Raw genomic sequence first — 24,942 nt, forward strand, 5'->3', positions numbered from 1 at the left:
TCGCAAATGCCCCTAAAGAAGAATAATTCTATCAGAATGATTCTTAATGAAGCCATACTCTAAGGAATTGACGTTTGAATGGGAAGTGGGGAAAGGGAACATAACTCTTTTAAGAAGATTGACCATGAAATGAAGAATCATGCTCTATAAAGTCTTAGCATAATTTTTAATGACTGCATAATTGTCCATCATTTGATTGTATTGCTTTCATGTTGTGTTCATTAGAAATTTGTTTCTTTTTATTTATTTATTACTGTTTTAAATAACTGAAAAATATATTTCACTACATTCTACTTTGCACTAGAATCAGTTCCTTAGGCATGATTGCTAGAATTGCAATTGTTGAATCAAGGAGTATAAACATTTTTTTAAAAAGATTTTATTTATTTGAGAGAGAGAATGAGAGAGAGAGTGAGCACATGAGAGGGGGGAGGGTCAGAGGGAGAAGCAGACTCCCCGCTGAGCAGGGAGCCTGATACGGGACTCCATCCCCGGACTCCAGGATCATGACCTGAGCCGAAAGTAGTCGCCCAACCAACTGAGCTACCCAGGCGCCCGAGTATAAACAATTTTAAGGTGGTGTTAGATCCATCAAATAATTTTCTAGGAGGGATATACCTATTTATGTTTTCACATGCGTGTATGAGAGTGCCAATTTCATTACTTCCTAGACAGAACTGAATTTCATGATTTTTAAAAACATTTGTGTTCTCTACTAAAGGGATCCTTACAGAACTAATTCTAGACCTGAAGCAAGGATAGTTCAAGATGAGTCTGGTATATTTTATTGGGTAAGAAGGTAAGGAAGTGCTCAAAAAGGGGGAAAGGCATGTCAAATGTACATGGGAGCTGCTTGAAGGGGCTCTCACTGGGCAAATCAGGGAAACCTCGACTATCAAAAAGAGTGGTGCAGTAATGAGTTATAATATACTGTAAAAAAATCATGAGTCTGTACTGATACTGTTAAAAAATAAACTGAGGCATATTACAATTTTTAAGAGTTTATTTGAGCAGGGGCGCCTGGGTTGCTCAGTTGGTTAAGCGACTGCCTTCCGCTCAGGTCTTGATCCTGGAGTCCCGGGATGGAGTCCCGCATCGGGCTCCCTGCTCAGTGGGGAGTCTGCTTCTCCCTCTGACTCTCCCCCCTCTCATGTGCTCTCTCTTTCAAATAAATAAATGAAATCTTAAAAAAAAAGAGTTTATTTGAGCAGAAATTGGGCATTGCCAAATGTGAAATGATTGGAAACACTACAATGACAGGAGCTAGGGGAAAGACTTTTACGGAGAAAAGGCAGAAGCAAAGCAAGGAAATTATTTGATTGACTACAGCTTAGGCAGTTGCCGTGTTTGGAAAAGCCTTAGGTGGTTGTTTGTGATTGGTTATCCTTAGGTTTCAAATTCATAACCTTGAGGCATTACAGGCTTAGGTTTTGGTTCGCTTATACAGGCTACTAAGATATTAGAACCATCTCAGTCTAATGGCTTCCTTGTTTAATTAGTTGAATACTAGGAATCAATATAAAAAAAGAAAAGGAAAAGCTATTTTTTTAAAGATTTATTTATTTATTTATTTGACAGAGAGAGAGAGAGAGAGCAAGAGCAGGAACACAAGCAGGGGGAGTGGGAGAGAGAGAAGCAGGCTTCCCGCCTAGCAGGGAGCCCGATGTGGGGCTCGGTCCCAGGATGCTAGGATCACGACCTGAGCGGAAGGCAGACAGACACTTAACGACTGAGCCACCGAGGCGCCCAGGAAAAGCTGTTTTGAGTACAAATGCAAGTCATACCTGATAGAAGAATATAAGCATAGTACCATCATAGCAATAAAAGACTCAGTAAGAATCATAAATATGTGTTTCAACGAAGGATTTGTTAGCGGTCACACCCAATAACCCCAGCTTTCTCACTCAGGTAGATTCTCTGCTGAGAATGATAGTCAAAGTAATGGGGCAGGAGGAATGGTGTGGTGTGGAACAGCAGTTGAGAAATGGAAGAGGAAACTGACTACTCTTAGGATGATTGCTGAGGGCCCCGCTGAGGGTGATAAGGATTTCCTTATACTGGTACCAGTCTTCGGGCTTCGATGCCGCTCTCCATCGGCCGAGAAGGCTAACTCGAGGAAAACTGGGTAGGGATTTGCCAAAACTCTTGAGGAAAGGGCCTGAAGAATTTAATTAAAATAGCACCGCACTCTGGGTTTCCTTTCTGACCGCCCCTGCCAAGCCCCACAATTGGTCAGCAGGTTTTGGCACAAGTCTTCTTCAGCTAAGGGCACAATGCTCACAGCAGGACAAAAAGATGGACTGATGCTATAGCCAGGCTGAGCAACTTGGTAATTTTCTTTGCACTCAGTCTTGGTGCAACACAAAACTTGAATGAAAAGACTAGCTAAAGAGCTCACATCACTTACTCTGGGGTAAGGCACTGTGCCAGATGCTTTATGTGCAATGTTTTACTTTATCTTCAAAAAACTGTCTGTGAAGTGGTTGTTATCAGCCTCATTTTGCAGTTAAGAGGGCAGGGGCCTGAGGAATTTAGTAATTTGTTGAAGGTCACATGGCCAGTCGTTGACCGAGTCACTTAAGTGTGACAACAGTTTGCGCTCTTGTGAATATCAGTCCCTGGGAACGCTGAGCGCGGTAACATCTTCTGAAAGCCCACATCATCGAACACATACGGTAACTGCAGTGGCCCAGCCAGCACCCGTCGGGTGACCCGGCACGCGTGATGCTCACGCGCGCAGTCGCCCTGGCTTCCTCTGCGAAGGCTGAGGCGGCCTTAATCAGTCAAATTGTCCAGGACGACTCTATTCGAGCTCGACTCCTTTCGCCTGGGCGTCTGATCCGAACGTGGCGCGGACGCAAAGGAGGGGGTGGAGCCGGCGCCCGGGAGCATTGCGGATTGGAGAGAAGGAGGAACAGGGGGCGGAGCCTTCGGGGGAAGCGAGAAGCCGCATCAACTATGTAAGTGGCTTTGCTTCCTGCAGCAACCGCCGTTGGCCCGAGTATCCCCGTCGCACTGGCTTCCTGCGCCTGAACGGGGTGAAGCGGCGACTGGGGTGGAGGGTGGCCGGCGGGGCCGGGGCGGGAGGCGCAGGTAAGGGAGGGGGCCTGGCGCGCGGCCGGCTGGCGCTGAGAGTGGGGAAGAAGGCCGGTTTGGGGAGCTCCGGGGCCAGAGCGGAGGGGAAGGCTGAAGTGAAGGCGAGAGCTGGCGCTTCCCAACCGCGTCTGGAGGCCGGACTGCGACCGAGGCTGGGCAACGGAGGGCCGAGAAGCTGTGCCCGCAGTGAGCCGGCTCCCTGATTCCCCGGTTCCCCTTGTCTGGCGAGCGGGAAAGGGAGCCGGGTGCGGCTGTTCCTGAAGAGGTTTCCCTGGACACATTTGAAGTTCCTTTGCCCCTGTCTTGTCCCGTGTCCCTGAGCTTGTTTTGGAGGTGCACAGTCCAATTCCTCCTCCCTCCGATGGATCAGCTCCTCGTCTTGTGTGTCAGAGGTGCATCCGTAGACTGAAAAAGAAAGTTCCTGAGCTACAGAAAACGACACCAATAGTGGGTTTTCAAACATGTGTGTACCTCCTTAAATGATTGCTTCTGCTATTTGAGTGCATTCCGTTTCTACCTATGTTTGAGGAGGAGACTTGATTTCCCAATTAGTATTTTCCCTTTGCTTAGAATGTTCCCCAAAAAAGGGTGAGGATGAAATGTGACGGATATTTTTAGGGAATTAAGAGTCTCCTGTCCAATATAGAGGTTATTATTTTTAACATAGTCAAGACATGAGAAGTGCTAGAATTCTGTATAAAGCAAGTTATTTAGGCTTATAGGAAGTGTGTAGGTATCTGTTAAGTGATCATGTATTGATTCAGTGCATTCTGTTTTAAAACGAGTACCATGCCGACAGTAGAGGGTAGTGGTTTGGGGTATTGCACGCTCTTATTTCTAACTTATTTGAATCTGGTTTTCTGCCACTCCAAAACTTCCATCTATCAGGATTCAAAAATAACCTTAGTTTTCTTGTTTTTGTTTTTGTTTTTGTTTGGTTGGATTTGGGTTTTTGATAGACTGGGCAGCTTAAGCCTTCTGTGGAGCAAGACTACATTCCCTTTTTCTTTCCCTGTATGCTCCCTTTTTCTTTCTGGGAGGAGTAATATGGGTCATGTTGTGGTCTTGCTTTAGTGTTTCTTTTGGCATGTTGATGAAAAATTGAACAAAAAAATCTTTGTTGATGGAAACTGACATTTCTGGTATTCAGCTGACCTGCATTATTTTTGGTACATTTTAAGTATTTTTAAAAACTGTATTTAGAAATGATTCAGCTGATACTTGGGTTTTTTTTCATCTGCTATATTTTGAAATTGGCTGGTAGATTGGGCTTATTTTCTACGTTTAATACCTGATTGGCTTTCATACTGGCTTAATCACCTGGATAGCTAGTAGCCTTCAAATGAGAAGAGGCAAAGTACTGGCATTTGGAAAGTGGGTTAATATTTCTAATTGCCTATCAGTTAGCAAAGAGTCCTGGTTTATATCGCAGAGTTTTTAAGCTACCAGAGAATAAGAATTGTGAGACAGTTTTTTTCAAGATCCTGGTGTCATTATGGAATTTTTAAGATGAACTATTTGACTATGTTTATGTTTCAGAGATTACAGTTGCTGGGTGTTGTCATGGTAATTTTTATCCTCATATCTCCAAAGCTTATTAATTAGTTTTGTATCTGGGTGACCCTCAGAAGTAATGCTGAGATTCTTTATGCAGATTGCTAACTCTGCTTCTGATGTTACTTGTGTCAAAGTAGAATGTAGACTGTTTTCCCAGGCCTGAGGGTTGTTGCTGTAATCACACAATCCTTTCTCCTTAGTGCTCTGTTTCTTCCTTCCCTTTTGTCCTCTCCCCCCCCCCCCTTTTGAGCTGACATTTCTTCAGTCAGCAGCTTGCTTCAAAATCCTTTATGCTGGAATATGGATTATTGACTATTCTCCTCAATAGTGGGTGATATTAGAGAGATCCTCTCTCTCTCTCTCTCCTTCCCTTCTCCTCCCACCCCCTCCCTCTCTCCGCTCTCACCCTTTCCTTCCTTCCTTCCTTCCTTCCTTCCTTCCTTCCTTCCTTCCTTCCTCCACCTTCCTCTCTCTTTCCTCCACCTCTCTCCCTGCTCTTCCTCAATACTCCTTCCTCTTTTTCTTCCTCCTTTCCTCCCCCTCCTCCATACCAATAAACATTTATTGCCAAATCATGTTCAAGTCCATGGTTTCATTTCTGCTTTAATTAATTAATTATTAATTATTAATCAGGCAATGTCTTGAGTAGTTAGAATTCAGATAGGCTAAAATTGGAAGTCTGTGAAGAGCTACAAAAATAATTTTGATCGAAAGAGGAATTCTAGGATGAAATTTTGGGGTCTGAATACAGTTCTACCGCTGACCAGCTGTGTGACCCTCAGGAAAGGTGTTAGGTTCAGTGTACATTGGTTGCCTCAAAGGTGAAATGTAGTAGCAAGTCCAGCTCTGTGCTCCCTCCAGGATTTTTGCAAAAATAAAACGAGATGGTAGATATGATTTTGAAAGTGAAAAGCATTTGAAAGAGTGTGACGTCCTCTTAGTAAAACATAAATTAGTTGACAAACTATAGTACTTTAATGACTAGGGTTATGCATAGTTTATGGTTCTCACTTATTTGAAGTATTATGACAGGAAATAGACACAAGTGTTTTTCCGTATCCTCCATCTGGTGATGTTACCTTTACTACTTCGGTTGAATTATGGTTTTTAGTTATTAGGAAAAGGTCCTTTAAGATCTTCACTCTAATGTCTATATGAGTTTACTCTTAAAAGGAGAAAAACCAGGTTCATGTGCCTAGAAGAAGAGATGATAGGAACAGCTTGTTGATTTGTGTATTTCTCGAGGTGATTAGGTACAGCTTGAGGTAATTTTTGAGGTTATATAGAAGTGTCATTAAGGGATCACTGTTCCATCTTCTTTTCTGGGAAATGTTTATGTTTTACATTTTTTATTTTTTAAAAAGATTATTTATTTTAGAGAGTGAGAGAGAGTGTGCCTGCATATGAGCTGGTGGAGGGGCAGAGGGAGAGAGAATCTCAAGCAGACTCACCCTGAGCTCAGAGCCCATATGGTGGGCTCCGGCTCCATCCCATGACCCTGAGATCATGACCTGAGCCAAAATCAAGAGTCAGACGCTTAGCTTAACTGACTGAGCCACCCAGGCACTCCTGCTTTGCATTTTTTTAAAAGAAAAAATTGAATTAAGTTCAAAAAATTTTGAGGAATTAATATGCTTGTGTAAAATCAGTTTTCCCCAGTAACATTAAAAAGCTATTGTCTGTCAAAAAAAAAAATCTTAAAAGGAAAAAGATAAATTATGTCAAAATGCTTTTTTCCTGCTCACATTTACACCTTACCTCCAAATTGCTAATGATTTTGATATTTTTTATAGATTGAATAGCAATGTTGAAAATTAAATTGGCTATGTACTCATAGTTTGAAGTGATTGAGACCCTTATGATTTAGACTGCAGTGTTTCTAAGCCTTAATTTGCAGTATATGCTAAACTAGATTTATTTACTCTGGTTTTCGGGGGTCTGAGTTTTCAGAGTCAGATTTCCAGATATTTAGGGATGCTGTTTGGAATCAACTTTTGGGCTTCCTTAGGAACTCATATCTTTTGTTTTTTTAGACTCATGAAATGGCCACAGATGATAAGACTTCCCCAACATTGGACTCTGCTAATGATTTGCCTCGATCTCCTACTAGTCCTTCTCATCTCACACACTTTAAACCTTTGACTCCTGATCAGGACGAACCTCCTTTTAAATCAGCGTATAGTTCTTTCGTCAATCTCTTTCGATTTAACAAAGGTAAGCCTTATTCTTAAGGATCAGAGACCCTGCAGTTTTGATTCTCCGAAATTTTCTTGTTCAGCTTTCATGCTGTGTCTTTGCAAGGATGTGAAATATCAGCAAGGAGATAGCTTTAATCATAGGTCACTGGGGTTTATTATGAAGAGAAAGCTAGAATTCTCCCTGTAATCTTATTAATTATTGGTAACTAAAGATCTGAATTGAAAACTAAATGTTAAAAAGAGGTCCCCCCCCAAAAAAAGTCCCTTTTTGAGTTAGCATTTTTTTTTTCCCTTTCTTAATATGTTTCAACTTTCTTAAGTTCACAGAATGGACTTTGTTCTTTTAGGGGTTAATAGCCAAAAGGTTGTAATTAGACCTATAAAACTAGAAGAATCAGCATGTGGGAGGAAAGGTTCTTATTTTTCCAAAATTGAAACTGTCAGCATGCCTTTTGACTTAAACCCATTAGATTAAGGTGTAAATGTAATGATATCAAGGGAAAGGATGCTTTTTACTTATTTATTTCAGGAAATTTAGTATCAGTACAGTACTTTTATTTAATGAGCAGTCTGTATTCCAAACAAATGAATTGTTCCCAAAAGAAAACTTCCCTTTCAGGATCCAGTCCAGGGTCAGATTTTGCATTTAATTTTCATCTATCTTTAGTCTCCCATTCTTCGTCTTTTGTGAGATTGACATTTTTGTAGAGAACATGCCCGTTATTTTACAGAATCTCCTTTATTTGGGATCCTCCTTATTTTTTATTTTTTTCATTGAAGTATAGCTGACACAGTGTTACTTTAGTTTCTGGTGTACAGCATAGTGATTGGACAAGTCTATACATTATGCTCTGCTCCCCACAAGTGTAGCTCCCATCTGTCACCATGGAATGCTATTACATGCCATTGACTGTGTTCCCTGTGTTGTGCCTTTCCTCCCCATGACTTGTTCATTCCATAACTGGAAGTGAAAAGGTACTTTTTAAATGAGCTCTTTTCAAGCAATATATTTTTTAGCTGGAAAAAATTTTTTAAAAATATGGCCTGTATCTTTGCTTTTTATTTGGCTGTATTATTTGACATGTGTTAGAAAGTAATCACTCTTGTTGTAAGGAATTTGAGGGCTAATTGTTAAATGAATTCAGGAGAAATTTTAATAGTATTAACTGACTTTTAGTAGTAGTCATATTTAAAGCTGTATAAAATCTCCTTTCAGTCCATTTTTAAGATAATGACTTTTTAAAAAATCTCTTTACTTTTGGATTTATAGAAATTTATAGAAAAATTGGGAAGATAGTACAGAGTTCTCATATACTCCCACACCTAGCTTTCTCTGTTGTCTTACGTGAGTGTAGTATACTTAACTATCCTATATTCATGAACCATCACTGATGCATTGTCATAAACTAAAGTATGTGTTTTGTTCATACTTGTTCAGTTTCTACCTAAAGTCCTTTTTCTGTTCTAGGATCTCATCCAGGATACTACATTATATTTAGTTATCATAAGACAATAATCTTTTTATTCAGCAAATGTTTATTGAGCACCTACTATTCACTATTGCACTGTTTTTTTTAAAGATTTTATTTATTTATTTGATAGAGACAGCAAGAGAGGGAACGCAAGCAGGGGGAGTGGGAGAGGGAGAAGCAGGCTCCCGCTAAGCAGGGAGCCCGATGCGGGGCTCGATCCCAGGACCCTGGGATCATGACCTGAGCCGAAGGCAGACACTTAACGACTGAGTCACCGAGGTGCCCCCACTATTGCACTGTTTTAATAGTGCATGGGATCTACCCCATAAACAAAACCAATCAAAAAAAATCTCTGCAGGCATGTAAAGCTTGCATTCTGTTTCCTTTAATATGCTCAAGATATTTCTAATGAAATGTAAAACTGAGGATCACATATGCCAAGGATATATGGGCCTATAATTTTGCCACTTTCTTTGAATTTCTTTTTTTTTTACCTAATTTTTAATTATGCAAGTAATACATAAATACATTATTTTCTGAACAATTTCTTCTGTTCCTTCTCTTTGCTGAACTCCTGAGTCTTATTTTTTCAAATAATGCCAAGCTTTCCTTTGCTACAGAGCGCGCAGAAGGGGGCCAGGGGGAGCAGCAGTCTCTAGGTGGAAGTTGGGCCAGCCCTCAGCTCCCTTCAAGAACACAGTCTGTGAGGTCACCTACACCATATAAAAAACAGCTTAACGAGGAACTCCAGCGACGATCTTCAGCAGTATTAGGTGAGACAGTGCTTCTCATTTCATTTTTCTCTTGTGTGTTAGATTTTTCCAGTCATTATGTTTCCCAGGTTGTTTATTGACTTAACTTTTCTGCTGTTTGGAATAGTCAGGTGCTCCTCAGAATTAATGACACTGTTACCTCGGTAGTGAAAGAATTTGTTGATACCTAAAAAAAAAATTCTTAAGCATTTTATTAAATTTTAACTTAGGCCAAGCACAGATCTCTTGACTGTTTTTTGATTAATTACTTGCTTGGGTTTCAGAAGAGAACAGTTTGCAACATCCCCAGGAGAACACAGGTTAGTTTCAGCTTTGTGAATGAATTCCGCATCTGTTCTTGGGATGGCTAGTGTAATGTGGTGTGCATGCCTCTGGCTGCAGAACTCTCTCCACTCGGTTAGCAGGCTGCCACTTGCTCTTGGCCTTCTGTCCTTGTTGGGGTGCAGACTGTCATTGTGGCTGGATAAGCTGAGCTCTTGCCTGTTTGTTCTCTGTCCTGGTCGACTATAGTCATCTCCTTCATTGTCATGCTCTTCTGATGAGAATAGGTAGGCTGGGGATCAGTGCCTGAATGGAGAGACAAGACAAAGTGAGTTGTTTTATGTTTCATTTCTGTTAGAGTATTAAACTGAGCACAGTGGTTTGCCCAGCTCAAGGTGATAGAAGAAGGGCAGTGAGAGGTGGCATAATAGAGAAGGAGGGGGCAGCAATGGAAGTCAAGTGTCCCTGAACACCACATCCTGTCTTGTCTGGCCAGTCTTCCCTCATGAGATCCTCGAGTGAAAAGTAGGCAGGCACAGGTAATGATGGTTGGTGGGAAGGTATCTTACAGCTAGCCGAGACTTGGTGCGGAACCGCCTGAGGACTGGAGCAAGGCTGCATCACCTCTGCAGGTTTCCTAGGGCAACGAGCCTCAGCCTGGGTTACATCAGCCATTTGGAAGGAAGAATCAGAAGGTGGGAAGGGGGAGAGGGAGAGAGGAGATCTTCTTCAACCCCAGATGGTTGGCAGGAAGAGACCATTCCCACCTTAACCTTTAAGCTCAGTGAACTCCTTCCCTTTTGAACCTGACCTGTGGAAACACTATTGTTTTTGTTGAGGGATCTGACTACATCCTATGCTGAATTAAGCATAGAATTTCTTTGTCAAATTGAGGAGTTGGACTAGAGTCTCTTAGGGATTACAAACAGCCTATCACACCTTGCCTTGGTGTTTTGATAATCTTGAATTTAAATATCACTAGGTGGGGGCACCTGGGTGGCTGAGTCGTTTAAGCGGCTGCCTTCGGCTCAGGTCATCATCCCCAGGGTCCTGGGATCAAGCCCGCCTGGTGTTGCTGGTGTAGGGCTCCCTGCTTAGCTGGGAGTCTGCTTCTCCCTCTCACTCTGCCCCTCCCCCTGCTCTTGAGCGCATGCGCTTTCTCTCTCAAATAAATAAATAAAATCTTTTAAAAAAATCACTAGGTGGAGCTTGTAATGTTTAGTTTGCTGCAATCCCCACCACTCCTTACTGTCTTTATCAAGCCTGTTTGATTCTTTGATTCTTTCTGCCTTAGCTGCTAGAGGCATTTAAGCTTCAGAAGCCTGAGACTGACTAATCAAGTTCCTTTTTCTACTGAAAGGCTGTAATTCCTCAATTTACTAGCCCTGTGACTTTAGGAAAATCACTTGATTATGTAATATGCATTTTACAAGAGAAGCATCTTAGATTATTTAGGGCAGAGTGCTAGACCATATCTCTCAGGTCTTTCACCTTCATCTGTGATTCTTTTGGTTCCAGGAACAGCCTTGCTCATCCTTTTCTAGTGAATGATGCTATTAGTACTCTCTTATATTTCTGAGCAGCTAAATGCAGGGGGCTTCACTATTATTTGTTGTCCCTGCACAGGAGCACAGCCATTGCGATCTAACAGTTTCATCTGCCTCTTTTTTTTTCAACTTGTAAATTATGGACACTTGCTTTATATTGTGATATTCAAGAAAAATTTGGTCATTTTGATACTTGCACATTGTATTCTAGTAACAACAGCTCTGAGGTGTCTGCTGAAATTAGCATATGAATATTTATACAAAGATAAAATTTTTAAAGTTTTCTAGCATGGGTGCACTTTGGATAATCATTTGTGTTATTCCGCTCTCTTGGGAAGTTTTTTGTTCAATTTAGATTTAGAGAGCAACCTCTCATTTCTCGGTAATCCTTTCTGCGCTACCCAACCAAAACAAAGAATGCCTAAAACAAATCTAGCAGATAAGTGAGCTTGAGAAAGACTTAAGGTGGGGGTATTTTCCATCTTGATTGGCCATAGGTTATTAGGTTAATGAGTTCAAGCTAATAGAGATGTTCATCCTTTTTGTCAAGCCACTTCCACTTCATCCTTAGGTTTTTTTAACTGCCAGAGCCAGGAATAGGTGGAAACTTCATTTGGGATCTTGCTCTAAAATAAGGAAATAATATGACAGCTTTGGTGGGCGTACCCATTTTGGCCACAAAGCTGAATTTGCGTCTGTTTTACTATTGATAGGACTGACTTTAGTATTCCTATTTAAAGTGTAAGTGATCCCTTTCAGTTTGGAGCTGCAGGGTCAAGGAGGTGGCAGGAAAGGGTAGGATTGGAGTTCTAGCCACTCTTTGGCATTTTTAATCTGTTTAGATCTTGGTGAAGGGAATTTTGTGGGTAAATTACCACCCTGGATGTTCTAAACTCTGTCAGTCTTTGGGAACGTGTTTTATTAAACTCCTTTCTGATCATCTGCTTCATGAGGCGCTAAGGACTTGGTCTGTAATGAACTGAACTGTTGCTTACTGTTTGACTGTAGAAACGAAGCTAGGTTAACTCACAGGGATTGCTTTTTCTTCTGCTAAATTTCTAGCGGATATTTATTACGGCTTGGAACCAAAGAGCCCAATAAATCATTAGTGAATTTTGGGGACATTTAAGCAGTGTGTCCATCTGAGGCCTCAAATCGTCAGTGGTCTTAAGACAGTGCTTTTCTTAGGTAGTCCTTACTTGCTTGTGAAGCAATGGTTTACATGGTAGTAAGAAATACTTCCAACAGCCTCTTCTTACCTTTATAAAAACTAGTTTAACTCTCAATCCATATCACTGGCTGGGAGAACATAAGGGCACTGTGCATCACATTTATACCTTATTTTGCATAGATATTTGAGACTAATAACAAGGTTTTTTTTTTTTTTTTTTTTTTTTTGATAAATCTGACTCAGACACAAGAAGGAAAGCAGAACCTACCTTTGGAGGTCATGACCCGCGTACAGCTGTTCAGCTTCGAAGCCTCAGCACAGTATTAAAACGCCTCAAGGAAATCATGGAGGGGAAAAGCCAGGTACTCTCTCGAGGCTTTAGAAGATTTTTACTAAATACTTATATGGGGCTCATGGCATACTCACTAAAAATGGCATCATGTTACTCGACTCGAAAGAATGTTCAGCTAGTACTTCCTCCAGCTATGAACACATTTTATGTACAAATTCTTAATTTTAATTTTTCAGTTTTCTTCCCCTTTATGGTTAGTGCTTTTTGTTTTAAGTTAGCGCTTTTCTGTTTAGGAAGTATTTATTTAGCTCAGGGTCAGTAAATAGTCTTTCATGGTTTCTTCAAGAAACTTTATAATTCATGTAAAGTTTTGGGGTCAAGCTTTATTTTTTTCTCATGGAGGTCTAATTGGACTAAGTACCATTTTTTTTTTAGAAAGACCATGCTTCACTGATTGCATTCCATATACTTTTGTGAGGGTGTGCAGCCTCTCTTTTCTGTTCTATAGCTCCATTTTTTTCTATCCTTGAGTGAATTTTCTGTCTAAAATTACTGTAGTTTTAGAATAAGTCTTGGTAGCCAGTAATGTATGTCCTTCAACTGAAGCCTTGTTTAAGGCTGTTTAAGGCTTAAGTCATTTTGGTCTTTTCCATTCCCATATGAATTCTTGAAATAGTTTGTCAATTTCTGCAAAAGAAACCTTGTAGGATATTGATTAGCATTGCATTTGTCATTGCATCTTTTCATATTTTCAGTTTCACATACTGTTATTGTTTAGGATAGTGACCTGAAGCAATACTGGATGCCCGATAGCCAATGTAAAGAATGCTACGACTGTAGTGAGAAATTTACGACCTTCAGGCGCAGACACCATTGCCGACTGTGTGGGCAGATTTTTTGCAGTCGTTGCTGTAATCAAGAAATCCCTGGAAAATTTATGGGCTATACAGGTAAATGCACTTTATCGACAGTTTTTAAAGGTCATAACTATAAAATAGTTATAATACAGGACCGATGTTAAGCCAGTTTTTATTTTGGGTTTCATGTGTGAGACATGGGGGACACAAAAGTGAGGGAGATACAGCTTTGCTTTAAAGGACTTTACAGTCGAATAATAAAGTAGATGGAGAGGTTCAGAAATAACTAGAGTAAAAGATAGTGTGTCATAGATGCTAGCAAAAAACCACAGGAGCATTAATATTTATTAGACAAGGTGGTTAGGATGGATTACTGATACATATTACTAGGAGAGTTTTTATTTTACAAAATGCAGATCGTCCTTGAGTTATATGACACCGTGCTTTAGCAAATTGCATCTCATATTCTTTCATAATCTGGAAATTTTAATTTATTTGTTGAAGCAGAAAATACTAAACAATGGTGTGTGGATTTGTACAGTGATTTGCGAGTAGAAGGTGGGCAGAGGCAACCAAAAGGAGAATACTCTTTGCATCTCTTAAATTATTTTTGTTACTATGCAAATCTTCCTCTTAGCCTCACTCATCCTCCCCACCCCCCACTAAACTGCTACAGAGTTCAGAGCTCAGTTATCTTTCATCAGGATTATGGCTACAGCCTTTAAAAGAATTTTTAACCTTTAGTTTTTCTCTTCCTCTAGTTCCTTTTCCACACTCTGGTCATTATTCTTTGTTAAATGCTGATTTGATCATGCTGGGTTATTACCTGCCTAAAACCGTTTCAGAGCTCCCATTACCCTTAGGATAAAATCCTCTCTTGTTAATATGGTTATGTTGGTTTCCCAGGGCTGCCATAACAAAATACTACAAACTGAGCAGCTTAGAACAACAGAAATTTACTTTCTCACAGTTCTGGAGGCCAGAACAACCATAATAGCTCTCATTCCACGGGTCAGGGAACTAATGTAGGGATTCTGCCATTTGCTGAGTATGTTTATTCCAATTATATATTTTAGAACTGAGGAATAACCACAGAGCAGCCACTGAACCCACTATAAGATGGATTTGGGTTAAAACGCTGTTGATCACCTGACCTCCATAAGCCCCTACTCTGACTGGTAGACTACAATAAAATTTTGGGTCTCCTGGAATTAGAGCCAAGTCCAGTAATCCCCCAAAGGTTTGACTGTTACATGTTCCTCAATGCACAGTCACCCTGGTAAAAGGCTATAGGTCCCTTTGGGGAAGGGTGGTAGAAAGATTAACAGTGTACGTTTTTGGCAGTGTAGTGAGGGTTCTCCTCAAGGGGACCCAGCCTCCCTGCTTCATTCAGGAATTCTGGGTCTGTAAATGGCTCAATTCTGAGAGTTAATTGGGGGACCATGACTGTTTTTGATCTAAGTTAAACTATTGTCCACTTGTTCTGGAGTTTGTCTTATACAAATTGAGTAAGAATTTAGTAGACTGCCCATTGACTTCACTTCTTTTTTTTTTTAAGATTTTTTTTTTTTAAACTTTTTATTTATTTATTCATGAGAGACAGAGGGAGAGAGAGAGGCAGAGGGAGAAGCAGGCTCCCAAGGAGCAGGGAGCCCGATGCGGGACTCGATCCCAGGACCCTAGGATCATGACCTGAGCCGAAGGCAGACGCCCAACCATCTGAGCCACCCAGGCGCCCTCGACTTCACTTCTTTGAGCATCATGATCAATGCCATGGTCGCTACTATTCTGATTGCTTCTTTGACTGTACTTTGACTCTACTGTCTATTATAGTATCCGTGCCCACCTTGTCATTGGCGATTAAGTGCCACCATTCTGCCCCTGCCACCATAGGATCTAATGGTCTCCATTGCATTTAGGTTTCCCAATTCAGTGGCAGCAGTTCCCACTGTAATTTCTGACCTACAGAGAAGAGCAACCACAAAGCTCTACAAGGATCCTGGGGTTTCCCTCACAAATTTATTTCTCATGGTCAGGAAAGGTATATGCTCCAGATCCTCCTGGGGTGAGTGAGCAGGTCTTACTTGATAAATCCTTTCTTAACATCTACTCTCCTAATTCTTTGGATCCCTTCCTTCATAGTATACCAGGGCAGTTCTGGCCTTTCAACCTCTTTAAGTGTAGGCCACTATTGGTCCATGTTTCAGCCAACCAGTCAACCGATGAGACCGTTAGAGCCCTTTTTACCTCTCAAGCTACAATATTCAATCCAGAATCTGTGCTAGTGGTCTCATATCAGTAAATTCAGCTGGGTCCTACTTTATGTTCTTTCCACTATATCTTTGATATATCTCCACTATATCTCGTATATCTTTGATATCCATTTGCATACGTATTCCCTGGGTTTCTGTCTATATACGTTGGAAAAATCATGTTAGTGCACCATCACATTACCTTTCAGGGCTTGCTGGGACTTGAGTCTTGTTATAGCTCTAGAAGCAAAGAGGGTAGTGGGAGTGGGTCCTGAGGAGAATAAGCAGTGTCTTGCAAGGTACCAAACTCAGGCCATTTTGGATTTCTCAGGCAAATCAGGGTTAATCTCCTCTGACAGGGTGCAAAGGCTAAGAAAGGTAATGAAGATTTAGCAGAATTTTGGGGCTTAGTGTCCCCAGCTTCATCAGGATCTTCCCATATATCTCCATTCTACTTTTCAGGATTCCATTCCTTCCTAATTAGTGCCCTCATTTTCACAGCAGTCATACTGCAAGATTAGTGATTCAGTGTGTGTTGTAATTCAGCCACTTGCAGGATGAAACTCTTAGTTTGATTTTCAGCTCTGTGGCTACAGGAGATAATGATTTCTCTCAGGGAAGACAGAAACTTCCAGGTAATTTGTACAGCTGGGAATTTGAATTCCTGAGGTCATTCTTCCTCCCTCCCCTGACTTTGTCTAGTACAACTAGGAGCAACCAGTCTCGTCATACCTGCTAATTTGACAAAAATATTCTAAGATATGAGGCCCACCCACTTTATGGAGGGTAATCCAATTAAAGTCAACAGATTGTACATATTAATCATACGGTAATCAAAAACCCTTCACACCAACAAGGACACTACTACTTGACCAACCAACCAGTCTCTCCAAGTTTACACGTAAAATTAACCATTGCAAATGGGATAATAAGTGCTGGACACAGTTGTATATCGTAGCCTTGAATAAATGTAAAGTACCTAGAATAATGTATGGCGCATGGAAAGGGATGAATGAATATTAAGCAGTTATTGTGGTAGTAGCAGTAATATCTCTGCATCTGTCATGCAACTTTTTAATTATATGTGTGTCTTTCACCTCAGTGGACCAAATTCTTTGGTGGCAGAGCTGTGTCTCCTCAGTCTTTGTATACCATCACATAATATAGGCATGTGTTCATCAGGCACTTGCTGATGAAGGTTCTTCATGAAATGAAACCTTTTCAGTTCAGGCTTGGCTGTGTTCTGATCATTTTCATTCTAATAGCTGACTGGTGAAGGGAGATTTCCTTATAGTAAGAAACAAACCAAGCCTTTGTTATGGCAACCAAAAGACCTTTCTGCAGGATGTGATTTCACTCCTTACTGTTGTTCTACTTTGGTCACCTGGTGGTGGTTTGTCCTGACACTCTCATTTATCCCAGACTGGATTCACTTTTTTTGGTCCTGATTGAAGTGGATATGTTTTTCTTTAGTTTTAGTATGTTTCATCTGTTGAATCGTGGCATCAGAAAGGAGTAATGAAACAAGTGATATTTAATTTTGCTTAAAATCTTTGCACAATTTAACAAAACTGAGGACCACATAGTTGTAGTCTTAAAATGAAAAAAACCCCTAAAACCATTTAGTATAATTATACTTGGTTGTAATTATGGTAAAAACATTACAGTTGCCTTTAAGAACTCTTTGTTCCATGTCACGTCAGTTTTCTAATGTTAATTGTAAAAAAAAATTAAGGTGGAATTGTTAAATAACATGTATTTGTAAAATAATGTAAATGTAAAATACACGTTTAATTATCTGACCCCCCCCTTTTTTTTAGTACACTAAACTTACAGAATCACATGAATAATTGTTACAGAAAAACAGGATAGAAATGAAAACTTCTATTTGGGCAGGGCTGTGTCCTAAAAAAAAATGGCAGTGTATGAAAGCATTAAATAACCTTGTGTGTCCTCCGAAGAATATTTCATTGCCAACTCAACTTTAACTATAGGATTTTCTGTAATAGTTCCCCCACATATTTCTTACGGTTTGTAAACCCATTTTCTATTTGTTTGTTTTTGAGATCGTGCCCCCTTGTGGAGGCCACTCCTAGGGCTTCACAATGGAGACCACTCGCAAGGCTTCATAATGGAGGCTTACATAACATTTTCCTCCTCCTTGCCCAGGGGAAATATGTTGTTTCCCTTTTATATTGCTTTATTTACTGTATTCGAAACAATTTTTTTCTTGAACCTACTGACCTTTATTTCATTTTTAGAACCTTGAAAAATGTATTTTTTTGGAAAAATACTCTTAAAGAGTTTTTTCTATTACCATTGGGTGCTGTTTTCTTAACTCATTAATAAACACTTGAGGTTATTTGAATGCCTGGATGAACTTATCATAGTGATGGTTTTTAAAATATATAAATGAGCTAATAATAAAATTAGTTTGCATTGTGAAAACATCTTTTTTGGTAGTCTTTACTTGAAGACATTTTCCTGTTACCTGAAAAACTACTAACCCAGGGATTTAGTGTGTTTTGTTAAGTAACCGATTATCGTTATTTTTTTAAGTTAATTTTCTTGTTTTGTTTTCCCTCCTAGGGGACCTCCGAGCTTGTACATACTGTAGAAAAATAGCCTTAAGTTATGCTCATTCCACAGACAGTCATTCCATTGGGGAAGACTTGAATGCTCTTTCAGATTCTGCTTCCTCTGTGTCTGTACTTGATCCAAGTGAACCTCGAACACCTGTCGGAAGTAGAAAAGCCAGCCGCAACATATTTCTAGAGGATGATTTTGCCTGGCAAAGGTATTATCACTAGAGTACAATTTTATTTATATTTGAGGAATACAGATAGTCTTGTGACCCATGAGTGCCTTCAGTTAATTTTTATCTTCTTTGAATTATTTCCAACATATTCCCCTCCTTTTTCTTTGGCTTGCTACCAGAAGGATCATGGAATATTTATGGATAGTGTTTATATTGACTAATTAGAATGTAAGCTCTACAAGAGGAGAGACTTTATGTTGTTTTTGTTCACTGTTCTACCCACTGGCACCAAGAACAGTGTATGGCATATATATGATCTTGATAATATTTGTTGAAAAGGAAACAGAAGTTATTGAGATGAATAATTTCTTTTTTTTTTAAAGATTTATTTATTTATTTGAGAGAGAGAATGAGATAGAGAGAGAGAGCATGAGAGGGGGGAGGGTCAGAGGGAGAAGCCGACTCCCTGCTGAGCAGGGAGCCTGATGCAGGACTCGATCCCAGGACTCCAGGATCATGACCTGAGCCGAAGGCAGTCGCTTAACCAACTGACCCACCCAGGCGCCTGAGATGAATAATTTCTGATGTAGCCTTCTTAGAGAAGGAAAATGTCCATAAACTTTGTATTCATAATATTTGTAAATGAAATTAGATTTATTTCCTCCCTAAGGAACATTTCATGTTTTCCATAGATCTAAATATGCTACTTCCAGCTGCCTGCTGGTGAAGGATATTACTGACTCTTGGAAGTTACATGGAATTGTTTGAATTAGAATCCTAGATTCATCAGTTTCTGATTTTTTTTTTTTTTAGCTAAGTTATATTCTTATGTACAATACTACATCTGGCCTCTGGCCATATCAAAGAGCTTAGAGTTTTAACCTTTTTCTGATAAGTTATTTTATCAGTCACCCCTTAAAGGTGTGAGGAATTAATAGGTAACCAATGAATTTAAATAGAAGTTAAGAATGAATTATAGCTACATTCTACATGCATGACTCTCAGGGACAGAATGTGGAGCAGAAAAGAAAGTCACATATGTATACAATGATTATTTATGAAGTTCAAAAATACACAAAACAAACGCACTGTCTAGGTATACAGATGTGGTAAACTTAAAGAAAAGGAAGAAAATGATAAGTATAAAATTGACAATAGTAGTTTCATGGAGGGCTCAGAGGGGAATGGGATTGGGTAGGGGAATACAGGCATTTCAGAGTCAGTGCTAATGGTGTATTGGTATTTGTGGCATCAGGATTCTTTATTCATTACATGTATTTTATAAATTTTAAAAATTGATTCTCCATTTAATAGAACAATAAAAAAGTATAGGGATTCTCAGTTCTTTCTTAACTTTAGCTAGCAATGCCTTTTAGTTGTACCTGGCCCTATTGTGTGAGTCCAGAATTGGCAAGTGTTGAAAGCTTCCTAAGACATGTAGGTTAGATGTCAAGGATAGAATAATTTTATTTCTGTGCTAATTGTTTCATGTTCATTATCTTTTAGTTATTGTATCTCTGGGACAGGCACCACTTTCTCCTTTTGACAGATGTAGAAGCTGAGGTTTAGAGAGATTAACTGATGGACCCGAGGTCATACAGCTAGTAAGAGGGAGAGCCTGCACTTGGACCTAGGTCTGACTCTGCGGTGCTATTCCAGTGGGCTGTGGGGACTGAGAATAAAATACTTGAACTCAGGATTTCCCTCCAAATCACTTCAATTTTGAGTATATGATGGATGAAGGAGTTCTGTAAGTACCCATCCAACCAGTGTTATTATTTTAAGGGCATACCGTATACTTAATAAACTACCAGTCTTTTGGCAGTTGATGTAGTTAATATAAAAACCATAGTTTCTACCTTAATTAAAAGAAGAAAACAAAACTGACATATAATCTCATTATTGCAGGGGAAAACAATCAGCTTTTAAATGTTAAAGCATTTCATTGAAATTGGATTTGCTTGTTACCGACCCAAATCACCTCAGTATTTTTCTGCTTTCTTTGTAGTTTGATTCATCCAGACTCCTCAAATACTCCCCTTTCAACAAGACTTGTATCTGTTCAAGAGGATGCTGGAAAATCTCCTGCTCGAAATAGGTAAACTGCCAAATGAAAACTCCATATTCTGTATTTGATTTTTCTTTCTTTCATGGTAATGAGAAGTGCAAACAGATAAAAATGGGATGGGATTGATTATTATACTTCCTTAGCTCTAAAGCTGAATTAAACTATTGTTTTCCCTTTTGCTAGTCAGCTCTGGCTTGCATTCTCTTCAGTGTCTCTTTTCCAGTATTCGCCACTGGCTTCAGATCTCCATTGGCTTTCTTCTAGCTTAGCAGGTGGCCTTATTTTCTATTATAGAATGAAGAGAGCAGCTAAGAAATAGGCACTTCAGCTCTTACCACCACTTACCAACTTGATTTACACTTAGCTCATCTTTTTATTTTTTTCTACCTCTTATCCAAGCTAATTCTCCATTTGTATTCTGGATCCCATCCCTTCTCATTTTTTTGTTAATCATCCTATTGATGTTTGTACCTTCTGCCTCTCATTGCTGACTCCTTACCATTAGCATTTCAACAAACTCGGATAACCTATTAAAAACAAACAAAAATTTTTTCTTTATGGTTCATCTCTCTTTACCTATATTCTCAATTATTTCTTTCCTTAGCCAAATTCCTTGAAATAGTTGCCTGTAATCATTCTACCCCTCACACTTCCTCCTTTTTCAGCTTACTAGATCTTACTGATGTCCACACCTCTTCACTGAAAATGCTTTCCTTTTTACAAGTTTAAGTGGTGAATAAGTAGTTCTTAACCTGAAGAACTAGACATCTGAATGACCTTGGTTTAACATACTTTCAATTTATTCTTTCTACAAGTACCTAGAAACCAGGAATGTGTAATACAGCAATGAACCAAACAGACAAAAATTTAATACACAAAAAAGCAATAAGACATAGGGGTAGAGATAGGCATTTTAAATAGTGTAGTCAGGAAAGACCTCACTGGGAAGGTGACATTTGAGCAAAGACCTGAGGATGTGAGGGAATGAGCCATGTGGACATTTTGTAGAAGAGTGTACCAAGAAAACAGGAAATAGCAAATTCCTAGAAGGAACATAGCTGTTAGAGGTCCTGTGTACCTGGAGTAGAAGGTTCTTACAGTTAATTGTAGGACTTTGTCATTTATTCTGGGTGAAATAGGAGGTACTAGAGAGTTCGAGTTTTTAAAAAACTTTTAAAATTTTGAAAAAATTTCAAATTTGCAAAAAGTTGCAAGAATAATAAATTTTAACATATTCTTTATTAAGGTTCACTAATTTACATTTTCCCATTTGCTTTGTTACTATTTATATAATAGATTTTTTTTCTGAATCATTTGAGAATAAGTTGTAGACATCAGGATCTTTTGCTTTTTTTTAATTAAAAAACTTCATTTTTTTAAAAAGATTTTATTTATTTATTTGAGAGAGAGAGAGTGAGAGAGAGCATAGAGGAGAGAGGGTTAGAGGGAGAAGCAGACTCCCCGCCGAGCAGGGAGCCCGACACAGGACTCGATCCTGGGACTGCAGGATCATGACCTGAGCCGAAGGCAGTTGCTTAACCACTGAGCCACCCAGGTGCCCCAGCAAACTTCATTTTTAGAGCAGTTTTAGGCTCACAGCAAAATTGAGTGGAAAGTACAGAAAATTCCTATATACCTCCTATGCCCTACCTTCATAACCTCCCCCACAGTCAGTATCCTGCACCAGAGTGGTATATTTGTTACAGTTGATGAACAACAGTAATATATTATCACCCTGCATTGATAATATTTTAACCTAAAGTTCATAATTTATATTAGGATTCATTCTTGGTGATGCACATTCTGTGGTTGGGACAGATGTATAATATGATATCCAGTGTTGCAATATACTATAGTTTCACTGCCTTAAAAATTCTCTGTGCTCTGGGGTGCCTGCCTGGCTCAGTCGGTTAAGCATCTGACTCTTGATTTTGGCTCAGGTCGTGATCTCAGGGTGTGGGGTCTCTGTGCTCAGTGTGGAGTCAGCTTGCCCCGCTCCCTGTCCGTTTTCCCTGCTTGTGCTCTCTCTCTCTCTCTCTCAAATAAATAAAATCTTTAAAAAGAAAATTCTCTGTGCTCTCCTTATTCATTTCTTCCTCCCCCCAACCCATGGCAACCATTGATCTTTTTACTGTCTCTATAGTTTTCCCTTTCTTATAGTTGGACTCATTCAGAATGTAGCCTTTTCAGATTCTTTCACTTAGTAATATTCATTCAGGGTTCCTCCATGTCTTTTCATGGCTTGATAACTCATTTCTTTTCAGCATTAAATTATGTTCCATTATCTGGAACTTACCTACTGAAGGATATCTTGGTTATTTCCAAGTTTTGACAGTACGAATAAGGCTGTTATAGACATTTGTGTGCAGGTTTTCATGTGGTCATATATTCAGTTCATTTGGATAAATACCAAGGAGTATGATTGTTGGTTCATAGGTAAAGAATATGATTAGTTTGATAAGAAATTGCCAAACTGTCTTCCAAAGTGGCTGTACCATTTTGGATTCCCTAAATGGAAGAAGAAGAATTGGAGATAGGAGTTGTGCTATAGTGAGGAGGGGGATGCCGCAAGGGGATGTGGAGTTAAAAGACAGTTTTTTAAAAGGTGGGATGAATTACAGTATTTCTGTTGGCAGTGTACAAATGGAGAAGTAGCTGTGCTAATTTACATTGTAGTTCCATGTGTTTTGAATTAATGCTATTGTTGATGTAAGTCTTTGGGAAAGGTATAATTTAGTCAGTATAATTTAAAACTTCAACCAGCATTCTTAATGCTAGGCTACTTATTAGAGTATTTGACGACAAATTTGACTCATTTTCTTTTGTTCTTGTTACGGCCATATCGATATGTGCAGTGCAGTGATAGTTAGAATGTTAGAGAAGCAAAACACAGGGATAAAAATACATTCGTTGGAAAGAGATTTTAATTAGTGGAATAAGACATATAGTGGTGACTTTTCACTAAAAGACTATGCCAAGAAATAAATGATTGAAAAATCTTATTTATTTGATACCAGTGGTTTCTCATAAGCTATTAAGAATGACTTTTTGCTAAACCTGTTACAAACCTGTGAATAATTTCTTAAATTACTTTTTTAAAGATTATTTATTTTTGGGGGGAGGGAGAGAGAGCACACATGTGCACGCATATGCACGAGTTGGGGAAAGGGCAGAGGGAGAGAATCCTCAGGTAGACTCCCCACTGAGCGTGGAGCCTGTCTCAGGCCTGATCTCATGACCCATGAGATCATGACCTGAGCCAAAACCAAGAGTTGGACGCTCAACTGACTGAGCCACCCAGACGCCCCAAAATTAAAAGTATCTTTATCTTTATACTGGAGAGAGCATAGTTTTTCAATTGATACCTGGTTTTGAAAGGCAGCCTTGTTGTTAGTTGAGTTACCTTAGACAAATTACTTAATCTCTGATTGGTGATTTCTGTATCTGTAGAATGGATTTAGTAGTACTACTCCGTAGTATGCTGTGAGAATGAGTTTAGTGTCTAACTCATTGTAGATGCTTCTGCCTTTTTATCCTTTATACAGAAGCTAAAATTTGGTTTCATTTTTTTCTAAGTAGAAGCTAACTAAAATTTCTAGCTACAGTTTTTTAATAAATAAAAGCTTTCTTGATGCTATTGACATTCCACTTACAAGTCATTTATCTAGTAACTTTGCCAAGAGGCAAAATTAAGGATATTATATAAGTAATAATATAACAAGAGAGGAAACAAATTTTCACTCATTTTTTTATTGATCAAATTCAAAGTATAATTGAGGACAACAATGCAGTTCTAATAAGAAGAAAGGAATTATTTTGGGGGAATAACATTTGCTTAGTTGGGATTCAGAGTTAATGTTTTCTTTTACCAGAACATTACAGATGTTCATCTAAAGACATTCTTAATTCATTGGTTATGCAAAAACCATTTGGTCTGTGGGCCATAGTTTCCTGTTCCTGAACTGCCAGATCCTTTCTTTCTTTCTTTTTTTTTAAAAGATTTTATTTGTTTATTTGAGAGAGAGAGCTCACAAGCAGGGGGAGTGGCAGAGGGAGAGGAAGAAGCAGGCTCCCTGCTGAGCAGAGAGCCCGACTCGGGGCTCTATTCCAGGACCCTGGTATCATGACCTGAGCAGAAGGCAGAGGCTTAACCAACTTAGCCACCCAGGGGCCCCTGCAAGATTATTTCTGTATTTAGTCTGTGATTCTTCATATTTGTCAGTTAAAATAAAAAAAAAATTAGTTTTCAGCATTGTAATAAGAAGAGTTTATATCCTTTTCCTTTGAAATATTAATGGTAAATATACTATATTTACCATTGCTTTCCTATAATCTTTCCATAGTGACTTTGCTTTACACTTATTCTGAAACAGTTTTAGACTAACACAGAAGTTGGACAATTTATTATAGAGAATTTCTGGATACTCTTCTCTCAGCTTCTCCCAATGATATTATACATAACCATCATAACTACATTTAAAAGTACCCTTAATGTTGGCAAGTAAGCATTTATTTATTTATTTTAAAGATTTTATTTATCTGAGAGAGAGCAAAAGAGAGAGAGCATCGGGGGGGGGAGGGTCAGAGGGAGAAGCACACTCCCTGCTGAGCAGGGAGCCTGATGCAGGACTCAATCCTGG

At 39.3% G+C, this 24,942-nt stretch overlaps 1 protein-coding gene across 10 annotated transcripts in view; it reads left to right on the forward strand.

Moving 5' to 3' along the window:
- Positions 1-2,918: 2,918 nt before the first annotated feature.
- PIKFYVE (phosphoinositide kinase, FYVE-type zinc finger containing) overlaps positions 2,919-24,942 on the forward strand; it is a 74,621-nt gene continuing 52,597 nt past the window's right edge. For 5 of the 10 annotated variants that reach the window (XM_027589666.2, XM_027589672.2, XM_027589674.2 and 2 more), the window contains exons 1-8: positions 3,054-3,559; positions 6,687-6,867; positions 8,944-9,096; positions 9,360-9,395; positions 12,319-12,437; positions 13,146-13,317; positions 18,066-18,273; positions 20,243-20,332. In XM_027589666.2, coding sequence (XP_027445467.1) covers positions 6,696-6,867; positions 8,944-9,096; positions 9,360-9,395; positions 12,319-12,437; positions 13,146-13,317; positions 18,066-18,273; positions 20,243-20,332 — 950 coding nt within the window. In that variant the 5' untranslated portion in view covers positions 3,054-3,559; positions 6,687-6,695. The other 5 variants (XM_027589667.2, XM_027589669.2, XM_027589668.2 and 2 more) reach the window with 5 other exon arrangements.

The sequence above is a fragment of the Zalophus californianus genome, chromosome 3 (assembly GCF_009762305.2).
Source record: "Zalophus californianus isolate mZalCal1 chromosome 3, mZalCal1.pri.v2, whole genome shotgun sequence".
Classification (NCBI taxonomy): domain Eukaryota; kingdom Metazoa; phylum Chordata; class Mammalia; order Carnivora; family Otariidae; genus Zalophus; species Zalophus californianus.